Below are 24,945 nucleotides of genomic sequence, written 5' to 3'. Positions count from 1 at the left end.
ACTGGTGACTGTGACATCCTTAATTAAGTTCCTTATGTAGGAGTGGTGCCGAGTGTCAGCAAGGCTCAGGAATTCACATTTGGAAGGCTGCAATCACGCAGAAAGCTGTGACATCGCTTGCCCACCAATATGGCAGGAAGTATTTCATTTCAGTTTCGTACCCCTTCGTACCCAGTTTCTCTTGCCCCTCCCAAGAACTGTATAAAGTTTTAACCAAAAGATTTTCTTCTTTATTTGTGGATAAGTCAGTCACCCCCCACCCCACATTTTTAAAACGATATTATCTGAAGACAGAGCTCAGCAGCCTAATCTCTCAGACGTGGTAAAACGCTGTTTCTCTAAAGACCCTGGCCAGGCGGTAGTGTTAGCACCGACCCTCCGAAACACCCTTCACCCTACCTGTGAGAGCTCTCAGACAGCGAATCCTCGCGTTCAGCATCCTTCAGTTTCCGGGTCGATGACGCAAACCACGACTGTGGCACGGCGGAGGGGTGCCAGACGTGCACAGGGCAGCGGGGGGAGGCGCAGAGTCCTGCTCCCCGCACCTCCCGGCCCCACACAGCCCGGCTCCTGAGCCCGGAGCCGGGGCCTCCACCTGCCCACAGCAGGTCGGGGCTGATGGCGCGCAGCCCCGCCAGGTCGAGAGGTTCGCACCCCCGCGCCGGCCCGCGGGTGGTCTCGTCCTGGTGGAAGCCTCGCGCGGTTTGTCTTTACCCGGCCCGCTCGGCTCCGCCCCGCCCCGCCCCCCCGCCCAAGATGGTGGCGCTCCACTGCGGTCGGGGGCTCAGGCCTCTGGTGAGTGGGCGGTGCGGGCCGGACTGCCGGGTGGCGGTGAGGGCCCCTGTTTGGGTCTCACGCCTCACTGTCCCTACAGATGCTGTCCTGGAGCCGGGATCTGCCGTGCATCTGGCGCGCCCTGCATACCTCCGCGGTCTGCTCCAAGGTGAGCGCAGCATGAGGACTCGGCGGCCTCGGGGTCTGGGACCTGGGGGTGGGGGCATGACCTAGGGCTTGCCCTTGGTCAGTGGTCGCGGAAAGTCACGGCCTGTCTTTCTTTTCAGAACCGGGCGGCCCGAGTCCGAGTGGGCAAGGGGGACAAGCCAGTGACCTATGAGGAAGCGCATGCGCCTCATTACATCGCCCACCGCAAGGGCTGGCTGTCATTGCACACAGGTGAGGGGACGGTGCGGGACAGAAGACGTGCTGTGTCGTGACTGTCACATAAAACACGAATTGAACACGTGTCAGAGATTTTATTTAACTCAGTAATAAATGGGTGGGTTAGAAATCAGTTAAATAAACAAAATAAAGAAGAATTAATATAGATGAGAGGTATGTGATACGGAATGTCCAAATGTATTTGAAGGGATGCAAAACGGTTTTTTTCCATGGTGGGGGGCAAGGACTTTGTTGAACTTCCACAGAAACTACTTGCATGCTTAAAGATAATTGTTTTGCATTGCTGTCGGTTATTTGGAGCTTCCTGTATGGTTCAGCAGTGAAGAATCTGTCTGCAGTGCAGGAAACCTGGAGACACTGGTTTGATCCCTGGGATGGGATGGCAACCCATTCCGTTAATCTTTCCCAGAAAATACCATGGACAGAGGAGCCTGGCGGGTGACGCAGTTCATGGGGTTGCAGAAAAAGTCAGACATGACTAAATGACTAAAACAATAAAAATCAATTATAATTTAGAGATATAAAATAGTTCAGAGACAGTGAAAAAAGTGAAACCCTGTGGAATTTGAAGGACCCAGGAAACTGTTCTAAATATTGCAGTTTTCCACCAGAGCACAAATCGACATACAGTTGACACCATTATTTGCAATTCCATGTTTGTGAATTTGCCTGCTCGAGGTGCTTTTTGATTTCGGACTTGCGTGACAGAAAGCGGTAGCTTGCAGCAAGTAACAGCAAGCGGTAACTGAAAACAGGGCCTTAGTTTCCCAGACAGGGAGTCCTAACCATTGTACCACAGGAGCCAGCAATTAGGGCCACGTTCCCTAGTCTTGCCTGCCTAGTCAAGAACAAATTCAGGTAAGGAGGCAGAAGATAAAGAATAAAGTAGAAAGTTTATTGAAAGGAAACATACATGCAGAAAGGCTCATAGGCAAGCTCAGAGAGAGCGCCCCTTTGGGAAGTTTAGATCCTTTGTAAAGGGGCAGTTTTCCAAGTCTGTGTCTTCCCTCAGGCCAGTCACCTTGCTTTGTTTGCTTTGGTTAATTTGTCTCAGGACCCTCCCCTCCGGTGCCCAGGTACACCCCAGCCAAGATGGATCTTGAAGTGAAGGCTTCTGGGAGGAGCAAAACTCATTGTGGCCTGGAATTGTCCTCTGACTTTTGACCCCAAGGAGCCCTTCTGTGCATGTGTAGGGTTTTTTCTTTCTTTATCCTTGCTATGATTATTCCCTTGGGGTGTTAGCAGGAGACAAAGACTGCATATCTGCCCAGTTTTTGTTGGTCGTAAATTCCTCAGCTGAAGCCCACCTGTCTTGTATCTCAGGAAATGCAAGCAGAAGAGCGGCTGATCATAAATGTCCAACCTGAATTCCATCTATCTCCTACCTCACTTTCACGTTCATCCTCAGCTGTGGGCAGAGCAACAACTCCACATGTACCTTCCCAGCTGAGGTTGAATAAGGCTCTCTGCCTTCCTGTTTCAGCTTTCATGCTATAAACGAGTACTGTTTTTGAGATCTGTTAGAAGGCAATGGCAACCCACTCCAGTACTCTTGCCTGGAAAATCCCATGGAAGGAGGAGCCTGGTAGGCTGCAGTCCATGGGGTCGCTAAGAGTCGGACACGACTGAGCGACTTCACTTTCACTTTTCACTTTCATGCATTGGAAGAGGCGACCCACTCCAGTGTTCTTGCCTGGAGAATCCAGGGATGGGGGAGCCTGGTGGGCTGCCATCTATGGGGTTGCACAGAGTCGGACACGACTGAGTGACTTAGCAGCAGCCACAGCAGTGGCATGTTTTCAAGTTTTGTGCTTTTTGTTGTTGATTCCCCTGACATGTTCTTCTTACCAGCAAAATCTTGCCTTTCTCTGCCCACTGATGCCGAATAAAAAAATACAGGCAGAGTTTTGAGGGAATAGAAAGATGGCTTTAATCTTCAGCCAGCTTAGGGGAGAACACAGCAGGCTAGTGTCTGAAGAGCTGTGCCCCACTCCTAGGGGAAATGAGACTTTATATAGCTTGGGTCTTGTGGTCTTAGGGTAAATGATAATGCTTAAAGTAATGAAGATCTTGAATTTTTCTTGAATTCTTTCGAAACAGTCATAGTTGGCATCAGGTAGCCTGGTAATTCGGTCTTGCAATCTGGTAGCCCAGTAGTTGGGTCCATCTGTCTCTGGGTTATTGTACTGTGGCCTTCTTTCTAAAATGCAGAAAGCTACAAGGGTGGTCTGCAAAGGGAGTGCAATGAAGGTGAGTAAGCACAGGTCCAGGATGTAACTAGCATAGAGTTAAAGGGTAGTAGGTGCAGGATGTAACTCATGCAGAGTTAGGGGGCAATAGGTGCAGGATGTAGTTTACGTAAAGTCAGGTTAGTTTTGGGAAAAGCAACCCTAGTTGCAGACTAAGATTAGGAATAGGTAAAGTAAAACTAGGTAAAAAACTAGTAAAACTAAAATTAGCTCTTTCAGGCCCGTTTATGTTTCTTCTCCAGCTTGTTCAGTGTTCTCTTGATTTTCTTTATTCTCAGGAAAGGGAAAGGAAAATAAAGAGAAACTCATTCCTCTTTTTTCCTTTTCACTGCAACAAATTCCCCAGTGTTAATTTATTTACTCCATGTTAGTGGAGGAAGGGAAATAGGTATCATTCTTGTCTGGCTGAGGAGAAAACCTCAGTTTTGCTCCACTTGACGGTCATCAGCTGTCTAACCCAGGGGCTCCTTTATGTCCTATTTCAAATCCCCTTTGAGAGATGTGAACCCCAAGAAATCTTTATTGGGAAGATGAGGGACTATAGCTTGTCTTCTGTAGCTTGTTCAGGCTGACAAGGGACTTGTCAACCCTACCTGGTTGGGGTCGTGGAGTTATCACTCTGTTTCATTATGTTTTATTAAGGGACCCTCGGGTGACTTCTCTTGTTATTCCTCCAGGATCTGTTCTTAGAAGTGCTGTAATCTCTGTATCATCCTTACCTTGATGTGAATCTGTTGTAATCTGGAGGAGGCAAAATTTAACAAGTAGTTTTTTGTTTTTCTTAAAAAAGTAGAGGCCAAAGATCGGTGAAAGAATTACTGTAACCAGGAGTCAAAGCAGGAATAAGAACCAAGCTACATTTGATAACAATTTTGAGTATGGTCTAGATAATGGTCAGTGCTTGTGTTATCCTGTCCAAAGGAATGGAGCCATTTGCACTCAGTTAGAACTGGAATCAAGATTGCTGGGAGAAATATCAATAACCTCAGATATGCAGATGACACCACCCTTATGGCAGAAAGTGAAGAACTAAAGAGCCTCTTGATGAAGGTGAAAGAGGAGAGTGAGAAATTTGGCTTAAAGCTCAACATTCAGAAAACTAAGATCATGGCATCCGGTCCCATCACTTCATGGGAAATAGATGGGGAAACAGTGGAAACAGTGGCTGACTTGATTTTTCTGGGCTCCAAAATCACTGCAGATGGTGACTGCAGCCATGAACTTAAAAGACACTCCTTGGAAGGAAAGTTATGACCAACCTAGACAGCATATTAAAAAGCAGAGACATCATTTTCTCAACAAAGATCTGTCTAGTCAAGGCAATGGTTTTTCCAGTGGTCATGTATGGATGTGAGAGTTGGACTGTGAAGAAAGGTGAGCACTGAAGAATTGATGCTTTTGAACTGTGGTGTTGGAGAAGACTCTTGAGAGTCCCTTGGACTGCAAGGAGATCCAACCAGTCCATCCTGAAGGAGATCAGTCCTGGGTGGTTAGTTGTTGCAAACTTCCTGATGTTAGATCCTTTGTTCTTGAAGTCAGGTCTTGGATTCAGGTCATGTTCAGGTAATGATTTTCCTGTAAATCTCTACCAAATGAATGTTATTCTTTGTCTTGACAAGAAAGGACAAGGTCCCAAGGCACAACTTTTACACTCCAGGGTCCTGGTCCTGGCTAAGAGGAGGCAGAGCTCAGTTGACAGTTCGCTCAGGGCCAGGTCTCCAGACTTTGCCCAACCCAACTAGTCCTCAGGCCTCCAAAGAGGGGAGACCAGGTCCCACAGACTGTGTCCCAGGCAAACTGCCACTGTTACTGAGCCCAAGCTCATTCTGCTCGCTGCCAATAAATTTGGAAATGAGTTGTTGGAGCAAGGAATAATGACTTTAATTGGAAGGTCAGCAAACAGAGAAGATGGCACACTAGCCTCTCAAAAACCCTTAGAATTCAGGGTCTATACAGTAGAGGGAGGGGCTTTCAGTAGCACCGACCAATAGCAGAGCAGGGCTGTTAACGGTCACTTCTCTATGGTGCTCACATGCTTCCAGGGAGGGGCCCACAGAATCATCATAGCTGGTGTCTGTCTCAATGGAGCATGCAGGCCAGCACCAGGGAGGGAAAGGCCGCTTACACCTTGCGTCCCACGTGGGACCACCACTCCACCATGGCTGTTAGGTCGCAGAGACCAGGATCAGGGAGAGGTTCACCGCTGCCTCAAGGCCTTGGTGAGGGCTCTGAAAAGCCCTACAGAACACAGCCCCAAGCCTGTTCTTTGGGCCCCCCATCTCCCCCACTGGCCCAAGGCTGGGTGAGCTGGAGGGCCTTGGGAAGAAGGCCGGGATCTGCCTCTTACCTTACTCTCCACCTCATGACCAACACTCAGCTGTTGTCTGAATCCTTTCACTAACTGTTGCTCATTGACAGTTGGTTGCCAGTGGGCGAGGCCCGCTGAGGCACTAACCAATGGCTGAGTAGGACCTGTTGCCTGATAATAGGGTACAGAGTAATGATGCACAGCAGTGGCTGTGTGCTAAAGGCTGTTACAAGAGGAGCCTGGCAGGCTGTAACAGAACAGGATGATCATAGCCCTTAGCTGGCAGCCACTGCTCTGCCTCCTTACTGTGCACCCTGTTACTAGGCAACAGGTTTTGCTCAGCCATTGCTTGCTGCCTCAGTGGGCCCTGCTCATAAGCAACCAGCCATCAGTGAGCGACCGTTCGTGGTCCTGCTCATCTATTGGTCAGTGCCACAGTTGGCCCTGTCCACTGATAACTGTCAATGAAGCATTACTGGGGAAGTGATCCAGTCAGGGATCAGTGGTGTGGTGGCCGTGAGGTGGACAGTGAGGTAAGAGGCAGAGTCAGGCCTTCTCCTGGAGGCCCTCCAGCTTACCCAGCCTTGGGCCAGCAGGTGAGCTGGAGGGCCCAGGGAATAGACTGGGGACTACGTACTGCAGGGCTCTGTAGCCCTTACTGAGGCCCTCCACTAGCCGTGGCCCAGGCCTTGAGGCAGCAGTGAACCTCTTTCCCCATCCCTGTCTCTGCAACCTGATAGCAGTTGCCTTCTGCCTGGTCACAGTCTGGGGGACCTGGTCTCCCCATTTGGGCGGCCTGATGAGACTGATGACCAGTTGGTTGGGTGCCTGGCTCCCTCAGGGATGAGAGCTGGGCAGGCTGTGAAAGGAGCTGCCAACTGAGATCTGCCTCCTCTTAGCCAGACTGGGACCTTGGAGGGTGAAAGTTGTGCATTGGGACTTTGCCCTTTCTTGTCAGGACAGAGAATAACATTCAGCTGGTAGAGATTTACAGGAACATTGTTACCTAACCATGACCTGACCTTGAGAAGAGAGGATCTGATTTGGAGAAGTCTGCAACAAGTAACCATACCCATCCCTCACCCTTTGCTTTTAAACAGCTTGCTGAAATCTTTTTAGTAACCTTGGGGTTCTTAGGGCATGAGCCACCATCTCTTTGTATGAATCTATAATAAACCTTTTTCTATTCTAAACCGTAATGTTTTAGTATTGATGGACCTCACCGTGCATCTGGCACACAGACTTGCGATTTTGGTAACAATTTAGGGCTACAGTCCATGTGTTCACAAAGAATCAGACATGACTGAGCATGCACACACGTACCATACAGTATAATCTTTGTTGTTGTTCAGTCACTAAGTCATGTCTGACTCTGCAACACCATGGACTGCAGCATGCCAGGCTCCTCTGGTCCTCTGCTATCCCCTGGAGTTGCTCAGATTCATGTCCATTGAGTCAGTGATGCTGTCTAACCATCTCATTCTCTGCTGCCCTCTTCTCCTGCCCTCAATCTTTCCCAGCATTAGGGTCTTTTCCAGTGAGTCGGCTCTTTGCATCAGGGGCCAAAGAATTGGAACTTCAGCATCAGCCCTTCCAATGAATATCCAGGGTTGATTTCCTTTAGGGTGACTGGTTTGATCTCTTGGCAGTCCAAGGGGCTCTCAAGAGTCTTCTCCAGCACCACAATTTGAAAGCATCAATTCGTTGGCTCTCAGCCTTCTTTGTGGTCCAACTCTCACATCCGTACATGACTATTGGAAAAACCATAGCTCTGACTATACAGACTTTTGTGGACAAGGTGATGTCTCTGCTTTTTAATATGCTATCAAGGTTTGTGATAGCTTTCCTTTCAAGGAGCAAGCATCTTTTAATTTTAGGGCTGCAGTCACTGTCAGAAGTGATTTTAGAGCTGAAGAGAATAAAATTCTGTCACCGCTTCCATTTTTTCCCTTTTTATTTGTCACGAGTAATGGGACTGGCTGCCATGAGCATAGTCTTTTTAATGTTGAGTTTAATTGGAGGACAATTGCTTTACCATATTGTATTGGATTCTGCCGTACATCAACATGAATCAGCCATAGGTGTGCTTATGTCCCCTCCCTCTTGAGCTTCCCTCCCGTCTCTCACCCCATCCCACCCCTGTTGGCTTTCAGAGAACACCGAGTTTGAGTTTCCTGAGTCATAACACAAATTCCCACGGACTATTTTACATATGGTAATGTGAATGTTTCCATGTTACTCTGCGTTCGTCTCATCATGTCCTTCCCCTACTGTATCCACAAGTCTGTTCTCTGTGTCTGTCTCCATTGCTGCCCTGCATATAGGTTCATCAGTGCCATCTTTCTAGATTCCATATATATGTGTTGCAGGCGGGCTCAGTTGTGTCTGACTCTTTGTGACCTCATGGACTGTAGCCTGCTGGGCTCCTCTGTCCATGGAATTTTCCAGACAAGAATATTGGAGTGGGTCGCCATTTCCTACTCCAGGGAGCTTCCTGACCCGGGGATTTAACCCACGTCTCTTGCATCTCCTGCATTTGCAGGTGGATTCTTTTACCACTGCATCAATATGTGTTAATGTAGGATATTTGTTTTTCTTTTTATTAACTCTCTATAATAGGCTCTAGGTTTATTAGAGCCTTATTAGAACTGACTCAGATGCATTCTTTTTTATGGCTGAATAATATTCCATTGTATATATGTACTACAAGTTCTTTATCCATTCATATGTCCATGAACATCTAGGTTGCTTCCATGTCCTCGCTATTGTAAATAGTGCTGCAGTGACCATTGGGGTACACATGTCTTTTTCAGTTATGGTTTCTTCAGGGTATATGTTCAGTAGTGGGATTGCTGGGTCACATGGTAGTTTTATTCTTTATGGTCTAAGGAATCTCCATACTGTTCTCCATGGTGGATATATCAGTTTACATTCTTACCAACGGTGCAAGAGGGTTCCCTTTACTCCACACCTTCTCTGACATTTATTGTTTGTAGATTTTTTGGTCATGGTCATTCTGACCGGTGTGAGGTGATGCCTCATTGTAGTTTGTTTGTTTTTTAACTTTAAACCTTTTATTTTGTATTGGGGTATAGCCAGCTAACAATGCAGTGCGGGTGGACAGTGGAGGGACTCAGCCATGCATTTACATGCATTCATTTTCTCCCCCACCCCTCCCATCCACCCCCTCACCACTCTAACATTGAGTAGAGTTGCATTACTGTGTATAATTGTTCCTTCTTCGTTTTCCATTTTGTGTATATTAGTGTATACGTGACCTCCCCAAACAGCCTAACTATCCCTTCATGCCAACAACCATAAGTTCGTTCTCTGAGTCTCTGTTTTGTACGTAAGTTCATTTATATTACTTCTTTTTAGATTCCACATATAAGGGATGTCATATGATGTTTCTTCTTCTCTGATTTATTTGTCAGTTTGACACTGTCTAGGTCCACCATGTTGCAAATGGCATTATTTCATTGCTTTTAATGGCTGAGTAATATTCCATTGTATATATGTAGCATCTTATTTATCCATTCCTCTGCTTATGGACATTTAGGTTGCTTCCATGTCTTGGCTATTGTAAATAGTGTTGCAATGAACATTGAGGTGCATGAATCTTTTTGGATCATGTGTTTCTCCAGATGTACACCCAGGAGTGGGATTGTAGTGTCGTATGGTAGCTTAGTTTTTTAAGGAACCTCTGTACTGTTCTCTGTAGTGGCTATACCAATTTACATTCACACCAACAGTGTAGAAGGGTACCCTTCTCTCCACACCCTCACCAGCATTTATTGTTTGTGCATTTTTTGATGATAGCATTCTGACCAGCGTCTCGTTGTAGCTTTGATTTGCATTTCTCTAATAATTAGCAATGTTGAACAACTTTTCATATGCCATCTGTATGTCCTCTTTGGAGAAATGTCTGTTCAGTTCTGCCTGAGTGGGCTGTTTCTTTTGATGCTGTTAAGGATTATAAGCTGTTTGTAAAGTTTGGAGACTAATCCTGTCAGTCACATCATTTGCAAATATTTTAATATTTTCTCCCAATCTGTGGGTTGTCTTTTTGTTTATTGTTTCCTTTGCTGTGTAAAAGCTTTTGAGTTTAAGTAGGTCCTTTTTTTTTTTTTTTAATTTACATTATTCTGGGAGATGGATTTAAGAAGATGCTGCTATAATTTATGTCAGAGAGCATTCTGCTGATGTTTTCCTCTAGGAATTTTATAGTGTCCAGTCTCACATTTGGGTTTTTAATCCATTTTGAGCTTATTTTTGTGTGTAAAGTTAAAGACGGGTCTATTTATCTATTTTTGTACCAGTACCATACTGTCTTGATGACTGTACTTCATAGTAGAGTCTGAAGGCAGGAAAGTTGATTCCTCCAGCTCTGTTTTTCTTTCTCAACATTACTTTGGTTGTTCGAGGTCTGTTGTGTTTCCATACAAATTGTGAAAAATACCATCCGTGGTTTAGTAGACACTGCATTGAATTTGTAGATTACTTTGGGTTGTTTAGTCATTTTCACAATATCGATTCTTCCAATCCAAGAACATAGTATATATCTCCATCTCTGTGTCATCTTTGACTTCTTTCATCAGTGTCTTACACTTTTCTGCATACAGCTTTTTTGTCTCTTGAGGTAGATTTATTCCTAGGTATTTTATTCTTTTGGTTGCAATGGTGAATGAGATTGTTTGCTTAATTTCTCTTTCTGATTTTTCATTGTTAGTGTATAGGAACGCAAGAACTTTCTGTGTATTAATTTTATATTCTACAACTTTATGATATTCATTGATTAGGTCTAGCAATTTTCTAGTGATATCTTTAGCATTTCCTATGTATAGTATCACGTCATATGCAGTGAGAATTTTCCTTCTTTTCTGATCTGGATTCCTTTTATTTCTTTTTCTTCTCTGATTACTGTGGCTGGGACTTCCAAAACTATGTTGACAAATAGTGGCGGGAATGGGCAGGCACCTTTGTCTTGTTCCTGACCTTAGAGGAAATGCTTTCAGTTTTTCACTGTTGAGGATAATGTTTGCTGTCGTTTGTTGTATATGGTCTTTATTATGTTGAGGTAGACCTACTACCTGTGCCTACTTTTGGGGAATTTTTATCATAAATGGGTGTTGAATTTTGACAAAAGCTTTCTCTGCATCTATTGAGATAATCATATGTTTTTTCTTTCAGTTTGTTGATGTGGTATATCACATTGATTGATTTACTTGAATTGAAGAAACCTTGCATCCCTGGGATAAATCCCACTTGATCATGGTATATGATCCTTTTAATGTGTTGTTGGATTCTGTTTGCTAGAATTGTGCTGAGGATTTTTGCATCTATGTTCATCGGTGATATTGACTGGTAATTTTCTTTTTTGTGTGTTATTTTTTTTGTCTGGTTTTGGTATCAGGGTGATGATGTCCTATAGAATGAGTTTTGATTTTTTCCTTCCTCTGCAATTTCCTGGAAGAGTTGAGCAGGATAGGTGTTAGCTCTTCTCTAAACTTTTGGTAGAATTTACCTGTGAACCCATCTGGCCCTGGGCATTTGTCTGTTGAAAGATTTTTGATCACAGTTTTGATTTGGGTGCTTGTGATTGATCTGTTCATGCTTTCTGTTTTTCCCTGGTTCGGTTTTTCTCAAAGAACAAGCTTTTAGTTTTACCGATCTTTGCTATTGTTTCCTTCATTTCTTTTTCATTTATTTCTGCTCTAATCTTTATGGTTTCTTTCCTTTCACTAACTTTGAAGGGTTTTTTGGTTCTTTTTCTAGTTGCTTTAGTAAAGTGTAAGGTTAGGTTGTTGATTTGATATTTTTCTTGTTTCTTGAGGTAGGCTTGTATAAATTTCTCTCAACTTCTTTTGCTGCATCCCATAGGTTTTGGGTCATATTTTAATTGCCATTTGTATCCATGTATTTTTAAATTTCCCTTTTGATTTCTTCAGTGACCTATTGCTTATTTAGAAGCGTGGTGTTTAGCCTCCATGTATTTTTTCAGTTTTTTTTCTTGTAGGTGATATCTAGTTTCAGTGTTGAGCTTGGAAAAGATGTTTGATATGATTTCAATTTTAAATTTACCATGGCTTGATTTGTGACCCAAGATGTGATCTATCGTGGAGAATGTTCTGTGTGCACTTGAGAAAAAAGTATACTGTGCTGTTTTGAGGTGGAATGTTCTGAAGATATCAGTTAGGACCATCTGGTCTAATGTGTAATTTAAGGCTTTTGTTTGCTTATTAGTTTTCTGTCCAGATGATCTGTCCATCAGTGTAAGTGGGGTGTCAAAGTCCCCTGTTAGGATTGTTTACTGTTGATTTTCCCTTTTATCATAAAGGTTTTTAGTATTTGCCTTATGTATGAGGTTCTCCTATGTTGTGTGCATAAACATTTACAATTGTTATATGTATCTTCTTTTTGGGAGGATCCCTTGATCATTATTCAGTGTCTTCCTTATCTCTTGTAACAGTTTTCAGTCTATTTTGCCTGATGTGAGATATGAGTATTGCTACTCCTGCTTTCTTTTGATTCCCATTTGCATTGAATATCTTTTTCCATCCCCTAACTTTCAGTCTGTTTTTGTCCTTAGGTCTGAAGTGGATCTCTTGTAGGCAGTTTATAGGCAGGTTTTGGTTTCTGTATCCATTCTACCAGTATGTATCTTTTGGTTGGAGCATTTAATCCATTTACACTTAAGGTAGTTATTGACATGTATGTTCCCACTGCCATTTTGTTAAATCATTTAGGGTTTGTTTTTTTTTGTTTTTCTTCTCTGGTTTCCTGCTGGAGAAGTTCCTTTAGCATTTGTTTAAGGTTGATTTGGTGGTGCTGAGTTCTCTTAAGCTTTTGTTTGATTTCACTGTCAAATCTGAATGAGATCCTTGATAGGTAGATTAATCTTGGTTGTAGGTTTTTGTTTGTTTCATTACTTTAATTATATCCTGCCACTCCCATATCTTTTTGCCTTTTCATCTTGTTTGTGGGGTTCTCAAGGCAAGAATAGTGAAGTGATTTGCCATTTTCTTCTCCACTTTAGAACACACTGTCACATAGGATCATAGGTCATGGTGAGACACTAGCGATTCACTTAGTCAGAGTACCAATACAAGATTTCAAAGGCAAACACAGAGCAGGTAACTTAAATGGTAAAGAACTTAAAATCTGTTATCAAAGGCAGTTTAGGATTTTAAGAAAACTTGTCCGCCTATCAGAGAGAAAAACCAAATTCAAGATTTGCACCAGCTTTTTTGTTTTTTTTGATTTGCTTTCTCAGTTATTTATTTTGAACTTTGTTAATCCTGACCACAAAACTCTTTTCTTGGGGTCCATTTTCCACAGACCTTTTTATCACTTTCTGTATCATTCTTTTTTTTTTCTCATCCCCCAAAACCAGCCACTTGTAAGTCAGACTTGCTTCCTCCTCCGCTAATAAAAAAGCAATTCCATTTCCCATGTCTTGTTTACTGAAAATGAAAACACACATCCTTCTTCCTTAAGCAGTCATGAACTGTTCTTTATCAGCACTCTGTAGATTGATAAACATAAATCCAAATAATAATTTCTTGAAAAGTGTGCTTCTTACTGAAAATATCTCAGTGTGGCACCAGACACATTTATTAATATGTGCTAATATATTATTACTTAATGTCGATATATGCTATTAATGTATTCTAAACCTTTTGCTTCTTTGTTAAAGGAAGCCAGTGTTGAGTAATTAATGTTTCAGTATTGTATATTGTTTGGAAATTGTCTAGTTATTCAGTATACATCCATCATCTAACTTCATTTAGCACAACTCTATATTTTAAGTTAAGTAAGACATTGCTAAAACATAAATATTCCTAATTGACCTAAAGCTTTTATCTCAGATTTGTTTTCTTTCCTTAAAAGTTTCTTCAGATTGAGTTACTTTCCTTGATGACAAATTTGTAACAAGTGTAACAAGATTTTATTTAGCTTTTATTAAATCTGGGCACAATAAGATGTATTATACTTAAGGTAGATAACTCTAATGTATATTTATGCTAATTAGATCAACAAACTAACACATTAATACTTGGTATTAATAAAATACTGAATATTTCCCTGTTCACATGAATCTGAAATTTAGCTTAATTTCTCTTGTGTTCAGAAATGGTTGATTTGTAAGCACTTACTTTAAGCCAGTTAGTTAGAGCTCATTGACAAATTAACCTCAGCAATATTATCCAAATCAGAGGTGCATACTGAGACATACACATATATTCAGACAGAGATCTCATAGTTTCTCTTGAGATGTAAGTATCTCTTGTCCCCCTCCCACTTTTTTTGCTCTTTGAATCATATCTATCAGTTCAGTTCAGTTCAGTTGCTCAGCCGTGTCTGACTCTTTGCAACCCCATGAACCGCAGCACTCCAGGCCTCCCTGTCCATCACCACCTCCTGGAGTTTATTCAAACTCATGTCCATTGAGTCAGTGATGCCATCCAATCATCTCATCCTCTGTTCTCCCCTTCTCTTCCTGCCTTCAATCTTTCCCAGCATCAGGGTCTTTTCAAATGAGTCAGCTCTTTGCATCAGGTGGCCAAAGTATTGGAGTTTCAGCTTCAACATCAGTCCTTCCAATGAATATTCAGGACTGATTTCCTTTAGGATTGACTGGTTTGATCTCCTTGCAGTCCAAAGGTCTCTCAAGAGTGTTCTCCAAGACGATAGTTCAAAAGCCTCAATTATTTGGTGCTCAGCTTTCTTTATAGTCCAACTCTCAAATCCATACATGGCTACTGGAAAAACTATAGCCTCGGCTAGACGGACCTTTTGGCAAAGTAATGTCTCTGCTTTTTAATATGCTGTCTAGGTTGGTCATAACTTTCCTTCCAAGGAGTAAGCGTCTTTTAATTTCATGGCTGCAGTCACCATCTGCAGTGATTTTGGAGCCCCCAAAAATAAAGTCTGCCACTGTTTCCACTGTTTTCTCATCTATTTGCCATGAAGTGATGGGACTGGATGCCATGATCTTAGTTTTCTGAATGTTGAGTTTTAAGCCAACTTTTTCACTCTCCTCTTTCACTTTCATCAAGAGGCTTTTTAGTTCCTCTTCACTTTCTGCCATAAGGGTGGTGTCATCTGCATATCCGAGGTTATTGATATTTCTCCTGGCAATCTTGATTCCAGCTTGTGCTTCTTCCAGCCCAGCGTTTCTCATGACGTACTCGGCATATAAGTTAAATAAGCAGGGTGACAATATACAGCCTTGACATACTCCTTTTCCTATTTGGAACCAGTCTGTTGTTCCATGTCCAGTTCTAACTGTTGCTTCCTGACCTGCTTACAGGTTTCTCAAGAGGCAGGTCAGGTGGTCTGGTATTCCCATCTCTTTCAGAGTTTTCCACAGTTTATTGTGATCCACACAGTCAAAGGCTTTGGCATAGTCAATAAAGCAGAAATAGATGTTCTTCTGGAACTCCCTTGCTTTTTTAATGATCCAGTGGGTGTTGGCAATTTGATCTCTGGTTCCTCTGCCTTTTCTAAATCCAGCTTGAACATCTGGAAGTTCTCGGTTCACGTATTGCTGAAGCCTGGCTTGGAGAATTTTGAGCATTACTTTACTAGCATGTGAGATGAGTGGAATTGTGCGGTAGTTTGAGCATTCTTTGGGATTGCCTTTCTTTGGGATTGGAATGAAAGCTGACCTTTTCCAGTCCTGTGGCCGCTGCTGAGTTTTCCAAATTTGCTGGCATATTGAGTGCAGCACTTTCACAGCATCATCTTTAAGGATTTGAAATAGCTCAACTGGAATTCCATCACCTCCACTAGCTTTGTTTGTAGTGATACTTCCTAAGCCCCACTTGACTTCACATTCCAGGATATCTGGCTCTAGTTGAGTGATCACATCATCATGATTATCTGGGTCGTGAAGATCTTTTTTGTACCATTCTTCTGTGTATTCTTGCCACCTCTTAATATCTTTTGCTTCTGTTAGGTCCATACCATTTCTGTCCTTTATTGAGCCCATCTTTGCATGAAATGTTCCTTTGGTATCTCTGATTTTCTTGAAGCGATCTCTAGTCTTTCCCATTCTATTGTTTTTCTCCGTTTCTTTGCACTGATCACTGAGGAAGGCTTTCTTACCTCTCCTTGATATTATTTGGAACTCTGCATTCATGTGGGTTTATCTTTCCTTTTCTCCTTTGCTTTTTGCTTCTTTTCTTTTCAGAGCTATTTGTAAGGCCTCCTCAGACAGCCATTTTGCTTTTTTGCATTTCTTTTTCTTGGGGATGGTCTTGATTCCTGTCTCCTGTACAATGTCATGAACCTCCATCCATAGTTCATCAGGCACTCTGTCTATCAGATCTAGTCCCTTAAATCTATTTCTCACTTTCACTGTATAATCTTTAGGGATTTGATTTAGGTCATACCTGAATGGTCTGGTGATTTTCCCTGCTTTGTTCAATTTAAGTCTGAATTTGGCAATAAGGAGTTCATGATCTGAGCCACAGTCAGCTCCTGGTCTTGTTACCTATAGGTCAACAATAACTTAGAATTTTTTGTAGAGGACTCTGTGATGGAAGCTTAGAGGAAGTGCTTCCTATTCTAGCTTGAACAGTTAGTACTGGATGTTTGCATGCTCATACCAATATAAACAAACCAAACTGCAGCAGCAGGAAGTCACTAAAAACAAAGAAAATGGCAAAGACATGCCCATAAATCAAAAGCAAGGGGGCAGAAAAATGCCCCAAAGGGATGGCATGGAGATGTTCAAAAATCAAAAAGCCAAATGGCAAGAATGCCTCAAATGTGACTTCCAAGTCCTGCTCAACCTGTGACATTTGTCCAGAGTGGCACCTTGTGAAAGCAGTTTCTCTTCATAGAAATTTCCAAACTGGGACTGAAGCGATTCCCCAAACAGGAAATATCAATGGTCTCTAGGGGGTTTACCAAACGTAGCAGTTTGGTACATACGAAACTCCCTCTTTTTTTTCCTCCAAGAATTAATGTTTTCTCGGAGTAGAAATCTGTGCCAGAGGGGACAGTGTAAGAGAAGGCGTCTTCAAGGCAGAAATAAAGCTTCTGTAGCTGTAGAGCATTTTCTCCCCTATTCTCCACCGTAGCCTCGGAATTATGCAGCCAAGTTGGCTGGTTGGGTGTGTTTGGGGTACAGCCCTACAACAGGGAGTCTCAGGCCATCTGGCCTCAGAGAAATCCCCCAATGAGCCACTCTTCTTGAAAGAGCCTGGTGTGGAGAGAGATCCCGAAACTTCCAATCAAACCAAGGGGCCCTGTGGGGTCACCTGCCCGCAAGCAGATTCTGCATGAGCTCCCATTTATTGCAGCCAAAATCTTGGCTTTCTCTGCCCACCCATGCCAAATAAAAATTATGGAGACAGAGTTTAGAGGAAGAAGTCAGCTGAGGGGAGAACAACAGCATGCTAGTGCCTCAGGAACTGTGAACCAGGAGACTTCATTTTTTTTTTTTTTTTTCTTTTTTCTCTAGACTTTATATAGCCTGGGTCTCCTGGTCTTAGGGTAAATGATAAGGCTCAAAGTAATGAAGGTCCTGCATTCTTGCATTGTTTCAAAACAGTCATAGTAGGCAGCAGGAAACCCAGTAATTGGGTTCATTTGTCTGTGGTTTATTGAATGTGGCCTTCTTTCTGCAATGAAAAAGCTACAAGGAGTGGTCTACAAAGGGAGTGTGATGAGGGTATGCACCAGATACTGGATGTAATTAGCAAAGAGTTAAAGGGTAATAGGCTTCCCTAGTGGCTCAGATGGTAAAGCGTCTGCCCACAATATGGGAGACCTGGGTTCGATCCGTGGGTCGGGAAGATCCCCTGGAGAAGGAAATGGCAACCCACTCCAGTACTCTTGCCTAGAAAATTCCATGGATGGAGGAGCCTGGTAGGCTACAGTCCATGGGGTCACAAAAGAGTTGGACATGACTGAGCAACTTCACTTAGGAAAGGGTAATAGGTTCTGGATGGAACTCATACAGTTAGGGGGTGATAGGTGCAGGATGTAATTTACATAGTGTCAGATTAGTTTGGGGAAAAGTAAACCTAGATACAGACTACAGATTGGGAATTAAGTAAAATTAGGAGTGATTATCTCTTTCAGGCCTGTTTATGTTTTCCCTCCAGCCTGTTTACTGTTCTCATTATTTCCTTTGTTCTCAGGAAAGGGAAAGAAAAAAAGAGAAACTCATTGCTTTTTTTTTTTTTCTTTTCACTGCAACACCGTCTAGTGTTCCTAAGCACAAGAAGACTGAGTTGTACCTTACAGGGCATAATTGTTAGAAAAGCTTCCTTCAGGCATGTGTTACAGAGCTGTTGGGAGAGAGTTCCGTGTTAATCAGCCATTTGTAGGTGTCTTTAACAGAGAAATAAAATAAGGCTTAATATCAATCTGTTGATAAAAATATTGTAACCAGAGACTTGCAGAATTTCCACCAGGAACAGTGGTTTAGTTTAGTGTTTACTAATTTGTCATTCATTTTGATTATATAGGACATAACTCTTAACTTTACAAAGCATAACTACTATGAACTAATGAGAATCAACAATATTTTGTTCTTTATAAGGGTTCTCAACTTGAATGTTTGAGACACATCTGTCTAGAGAACCTACTTAAAGTATGGATTTCTGTCCCAAACCCTTTTCAAGTTCTTGTTCTGAGGTCTAGGGGCTGGGTGTGGAGACTCATAACAAATATTGTAAGAGGTGCAAAGGTTTATGATCCACAGTGAGAATTTACTTGTTGAGGCCATGGCTCTCGTTAAGTGAGAGAGCTCACATCTCAGAAGTAGCTTGATGGCCTTCTCTCTCTGGCCCATGGAATGACCAGTGCTTCTGTATGGCAATGAGGAAGGAGTGGGAAAGGGGTACTCTGTGTCTACATAAAGGAATCATCTCAGTTTTGTGCCCTTCTCTTTTGTGAGACAAGATAATGATAATACATACTTCACAGGATTTGTTTGGGGATTATTGAAATAATGTTCTTGAAGCTTCAGAGTATTATTCTTTTTCCATTGTAGAAGAAAAGAGAAGAGGCTAAGGTGGGGAATTGAATGCCCAGTGCTCTTGGATGTTACCTCTGGAGTTTTGGCCAACTCACCATGGTACCCTTGTCTCTTCAGGTAACCTGGATGGGGAGGACCATGCTGCCGAGCGAACAGTGGAAGATGTTTTCCTTCGCAAATTTATGCTGGGCACTTTCCCAGGCTGCCTGGCTGACCAGCTGATTCTAAAGCGCTGGGCTAACCAGGTGGAGATCTGTGCCCTGGTCCTGAGGCAGCTGCCCGCACACAAGTTCTACTTCCTTGTGGGCTACAGTGAGACCCTGCTGTCCCACTTTTACAAGTGTCCTGTTCGTCTGCACCTCCAAACTGTTCCCTCAAAGGTTGTGTATAAGTATATCTAGGACATACATCAAGCTTTTTACATCAAGTTGTAGCCTGCAAAGGACAGAAACTTGTGAAAATGGACTGAAGTAGAAATAGGGGAACTGTATCCCCTCAGATTTCTGAGACTTTGTCTTCAGTGTTGCTATTGAATAAATAGACTGTCCATGTTGTCTTGCTTCTTGGTCTGTCTAGAGAATTAGAATAGGGTCTTTGAGGATGCTCCAGGGTTCCCAAGAAGGCTGCCAGTTACCTGAGGTTTAAGTAATAGCTATGGTTCAGTGCACATCCTGTGCCAATCACTGTGTCAGGAACTTTAACTGAAGTTCTTTGTTTTCTCTTAAAATGGAAAGATCCATTTTTGGAGATTATAAAGCAGTTATTTTTTAAAAAATCTATTTCAATTTAAGTCTGAATTTTGTAATAAGGAGTTCACAATCTGAGTCACAGTCAGTGCCTAGTCGTGTTTTTGCTGACTGTATCGAGCTTCTCCATCAGCTGCAAAGAATATAATCAACCTGATTTTGGAAGTGACCATTTGATGATGTCCATGTGTAGTCATCTCTGTTGTTGTTGGGAAATTGTGTTTGCTATGACCAGTGCATTCTCTTGGCAAAACTTTGTTAGGCTTTGCCCTGCTTCATTTTGTACTCCAAGGCTAAAACTTACCTGTTTAGCCAGGTATCTCTTGACTTCCTGCTTTTGCATTCCACTTCCCTATGAGTAAGGACATCCCTTTTTTGGTTAGTTTTTTGGTTAGTGCTAGAAGGTCTTGTAGGTCTTCAAAGAACTGGTTAACTTCAGCTCCTTTGGCATCAGTGGTTGGGGCATAGATTTGGAGTGGTTTGCCCTGGAAATGAACCAAGATCATTCTGTTGTTTTTGAGATTGCACCAAAATACTGCATTTTGGACTCTTGTTGACTGTGAGAGCTACTCCATTTCTTCTAAGGGATTCTTGTCCACAATAGTAGATATAACAGTCATTTGAATTAAATTCTCTCATTCCCGTCCTTTTTAGTTCACTAATTACTAAGATTCAGTTCAGTTTAAGTTCAGTCTTGCCATCTCCTGCTTGATCACTTGTAACTTAGCTTGATTCATGGATCTAACATTCCAGGTTCCTATGCAATACTGTTGTTTACAACATCAGACTTTGACTACCAGACACATCCACAGCTGAGCGTTGTTTCTGCTTTGGCCCAGCAACTTCATTCTTTCTGGAGCTATTTGTAATTGCCCTATGCTCTGCCCCAGTAGCATACTGAAAACCTACCATCCTGGAGAGCTCATCTTCTGGTTTCATTTCTTTTTGCCTTTTCATACTGCTCCTGGGGTTCTCGTGACAAGAATAATGGAGTGGTGTGCTGTTTCCTCCTCCCTTGGACCTTTTTTTTCAGAACTCTTCACTATGACCTGTCTTATGTGGCTCTGCAAGATATGGCTCATAGCTTCATTAAGTTTTGCAAGCCTCCTCATGATGACAAGGCTGGTTTGTCATATATGGTGTTATTATGTTAGGTATGTTACTTCTATACCCAATCTGTTGAGAGTGTGTTTTTTTTTTTTTCTTTAATCTTGAAATCTCTGTAGACAGTGACTACAGCGACAAAATTGTAAGGTGCTTGCCCCTTGGAAGAAAAGCTATGACAAACCTAGACAGTGTATGAAAAAGCAGAGACATTGCTGCTGACAAAGATTCATATACACCAAGCTATGATTTTTTTCAGTAGCCATGTATGGATGTGAGAGTTGGACCATAAAGAAGGTTGAGTACTAGTACCTTTGAATTATGGTGCTGGAGAAGACTTTTGAGAGTTCCGTGGACTGCAAGGAGATCAAACCAGTCAGTCCTAAAGGAAATCCACCCTGAATGTTCATTGGAAGGACTGATGCTGAAGCTTCAGTTTGGGAATAACCAACTCATTGGAAAAGACCCTGATGCTGGGAAAGATTGAGGGCAAGGGGAGAAGGGGGCGATAGAAGGTGAGATGGTTGGATGGCATCACTGACTCATTGAACTTAAGTTTGAACACACTCTGGGAGATGGGCAAGGACAGGGAAGCCTAGGATGCTGCAGTCCACGGGGCTGCTGACATGACTGAGCAACTGATCAACCACAACTTCCTTATCCATTCAGTGCCGATGGACAGCTGGGTTGCTTCCATGTCCTGGCCATCGTAAATAGTGGGGCAGTGAACTTTGGGGTACTTGTGTCTTTGTCAGTTCTGGTCTCCTCAGGGTATATGGCCAGTAGTGGGGTTGCTGGGCTGTATGATAGTTTCATTCCTAGTGTTGTAAGGACTCTGCATACTGTTCTGCATAGTGGTGGTATCAGTTTACATTCCCACCAGCTTTGTAAGAGGGTTCCCTTTTGCTCCACACCCTCTCTAGCATGCATTTGTAAATTTTTTTTATTATGGCCATTTTGACTGGTATGAGATGATACCTCATTTTGGTTTTGATTTGCATTTCTCTAATAATGAGCGATACTGAGTATCTTTTCATGTGTTTATTAGCCATCTATATATCTGTAGAAATGTCTTTTTTTGATTTTTTTTTCCTGCTATTGCAGGAGCTGCGTGTATATTTTTGAAGTTAATCTTTGGTCAGTTGTCTTATTTGCTATTATTTTCTCCCATTCTGAGGGTTGTCTTTCACCTTGTTTGTAGTTTCCTTCATTGTATAAAAGCTTTTACGTTTAATTAGGTCCCATTCGTTTATTCTTATTTTTATTTCCATTACTCTAGGAGGAGAGTCATATAGGATCTTGGCTGTGATTTATATCAGAGTGTTCTGCCTTTGTTTTCCTCTTAAGAGTTTTATAGTTTCTGGTCTTATGTTTAAGTCTTTAATCCATTTTGAGTTTATTTTTATATATAGTGTTAGGAAGTGTTCTAACTTCATTCTTTTACATTTAGTTGACCAGTTTTTCCAGCACCACTTATTAAAAAATGGTTTCCATGTATATCCTTCTTCCTTTGTCAAAAATAAGGTATTCATAGGTGTGTAGATTTTTCTCCTGGCTTTCTGTTTTGTTCCACTGATCTATATTTTTTATTACAGTTTCAACTTCCATGTGTGTGCTTGTTCTGTTCATATTTTCTATTTCTTCCTGGTTCAGTTTTGGAAGGTTGTACTTTTCCAAGAATTTGTCAATTTCTTCCAAGTTGTCCATTTTATTGGCATATAGTTGCTCATAGTTGTCTCTGATGATTCTTTGTTTTTCTGTGTTGTCTTTTGTAACTTCTTTGTCATTTCTATTTTTATTGATTTGAGTCTTTTTCCCTTTTTCCCTTGATGAATCTTGCTAACGGTTTGTCAGTTTTATCTTCTTAAAGACCCAGCTTTTATTTTTATTAATGTTTGCTATCTTTCATTTCTTTTTCATTTACTTCTGCTGTGGTCTTTATGATTTCTTCCCTTCTACTAACTTTGGGGTTTTTTGTTCTTCTTTTTCTGGTTGCTGTAGGTGTAAGGTTAGGTTGTTGATTTGATGTCTCCTGTTTCTTGAGGTAGGCTTTTATTGTTATGAACTTCCCTCTTAGCACTGCTTTTACTACATCCCATTGGTGTTGGGTTGTCTTGTTTTCATTGTCATTTTGTTCTAGGCTTGTTTTGATTTCCTTTTATATTTCTTCAGTAATCTATTGTTATTCAGAAGTGCGTTGTTTAGCCTCCATGTTTCTTGTTATTTATAGTTTTTTATCCTGTTGTTCAGTCACCAAGTTGTGCCCGACTCTGTCACCCTGTGGACTACAGCACACCAGGCCTCCCTGTCCCTCACTATCTCCTGGAGTTTGCCCACGTTCATGTCCATTGAATTGGTGATGCCATTCAACTATCTCATCCTCTGTCATTCTCTTCTCCTTTTGACCTAAATCTTTCCCAGCATCAGGGTCTTTTCCAAGGAGTTGGCTTTTGCATCAAGTGGCCAAAGTATTGAAGCTTTAGTTTCTGCATCAGTCCTTCCAATGAATGTTCTGGGTTAATTTCATTTAGGATTGACTGGTTTGATCTCCTTGCTGTCCAGCGGACTCTGAGAGTGTTTCCCAGCACCACAGTTCAAAAGGATCAATTCTTTGGCATTCTACCTTTATGGTCCAACTCTCACATTCATAGATGACTACTGGAAAGATCATAGTTCTGACTGTAAGGACATTTGTTGACAAAGTGATGTCTTTGCTTTTTAATACACCATCTGTAGATACTATCTAAGCTTACACTGTTGTGATCAGAAAAGATGCTTGAAATGATTTCATTTTAAAATTTTTCCAAGGCTGACTTGTGGTCCAGGATTTGATCTATTCTGGAGAATGTTCCATGTGCAATTAAGAAAAAAGTGAAATCTATTGTTTTGAAAAGACCCTGATGCTGGGAAAGATTGAGGGCAGGAGGAGAAGGGGACGACAGAGGATGAGATGGTTGGATGGCATCACCGACTCAATGGACATGGGTTTGGGTGGACTCCGGGAGTTGGTGATGGACAGAGAGGCCTGGTGTGCTGTCGTTCATGGGGTCGCAAAGAGTCAGACACGACTGAGCCACTGAACTGAACTGAACTGATTGTTTTTGGATCAGATGTACTGAAGATATTAATTAGGTCCAACTGGTCCAATGTATTGTATAAAGCTTGTGTTTCCTGTTAATTTTCTGTCAGGATGATCTATCCATCCATGAGAGGATGGATTAAAGCCCCCCACTATTACTGTCAATTTCTCCTTTAATAGTTATTTCCATTTGCCTTACGTCTTGAGGTGCTCCTTTGTTGGGTTCATGTATGTCAATATTATGGCTTGGATTGATCCCTTGATCATTATGTAGTGTCCCTCTTTGTCTGTTACAACCATCTTTATGTTAAAGTCTGTTTCACCTGATACAAGCCTTGCTACTTCTACTTTACTTTGTTCTCCATTTGCATGGAGTATCTTTTTTTCACCCCCCACTTCCAGTCTGTATGTGTCCCTAGGTTTGAGGTGGGTCTGTTTAGACAGCATATATAGGGGTCTTGTGTTGGTCCTTTAATGGACTGAAACCTGGTGGTCTGGAGTCGACGATAAGAAAGTAAGAGAGAGAAAGAGGCTGATGGCGCTTGGTTTAACTCACCAAGGTTACTTGAGGTCCTCTGCAGCGTAGCGCGCCAGCACGCCGGGGGCTCCCGCTCCGTGGGAGGTCCGGCTTAGGGGTGCTGAGGTCGGGCGAGAGAGGCTTCCCTCCGGCGCCTCAGGGCCTGACAGTAGCAAGCGGAAGGGCAAGGGTGTGAGTGGCGAGGCCGCCTGGCGGGAGGGCCTCTGTGGTGGGGACGTGTGTGACACTGACCGGTGCCGAGGAGAGACCGGCGAGACCCAGGCTCCGGTGGGCCCGACCCTTGGCCAGGGCGTGGCGGGAAGAAGCCGTCAGGGGGAGCAGCGGGAACACCCTGGCTCCATCCCAGTGGGAAGCCAGGTGAGCGTGGGAACACGGGAAAAGAGGCCGCAGTCCCTGCTGGGGAAACGGAAAAGGGAAGGGAGTCAAGCCATGAGGTCTGTGCCAGAACGGGCCTTTCCAGCCTGGAAGCAGCCCGCTCTGGCGGGCGGGTGGTGGCTGTGGGAGACGAGCGGAGCCATGGGAGAGCCCCAGCTCGCTGCGGGGGAGCCCAGAGGAGACTCCACCCAAGAGGCGCGAGAGGTCGGCCAGGGCCCGGGCGGCAGGCTGGGCGCTGCCTCCCGCCGGTGCCTCGGAGGAGTGCAGGGGGCCCCCTGGGTGTCCCAGGTGCCTGCACCCCAGCTCTCGGGAGACTCTGCCGAAGAGACGGGGGAGGTCTGCCAGGGCCCTGGGGCACCGGGCGGGCTGT

At 43.0% G+C, this 24,945-nt stretch overlaps 1 protein-coding gene across 1 annotated transcript; it reads left to right on the top strand.

Moving 5' to 3' along the window:
• The first annotated feature begins 601 nt into the window (after window positions 1–601).
• On the top strand, window positions 602–19,287 carry MRPS24 (mitochondrial ribosomal protein S24). Its single transcript, XM_043443533.1, has 4 exons — window positions 602–795; window positions 875–943; window positions 1,062–1,173; window positions 18,851–19,287. Exons 1-4 carry the CDS (start codon window positions 619–621, stop codon window positions 19,132–19,134), a joined length of 642 nt encoding a protein of 213 aa, XP_043299468.1. The 5' UTR covers window positions 602–618; the 3' UTR covers window positions 19,135–19,287.
• The last annotated feature ends 5,658 nt before the right edge of the window (window positions 19,288–24,945 follow it).

The sequence above is a fragment of the Cervus canadensis genome, chromosome 22 (assembly GCF_019320065.1).
Source record: "Cervus canadensis isolate Bull #8, Minnesota chromosome 22, ASM1932006v1, whole genome shotgun sequence".
Lineage (NCBI taxonomy): Eukaryota > Metazoa > Chordata > Mammalia > Artiodactyla > Cervidae > Cervus > Cervus canadensis.
Note: the sequence above shows the minus strand (reverse complement) of the source record. Positions and strands in the feature narration are given on the sequence as shown.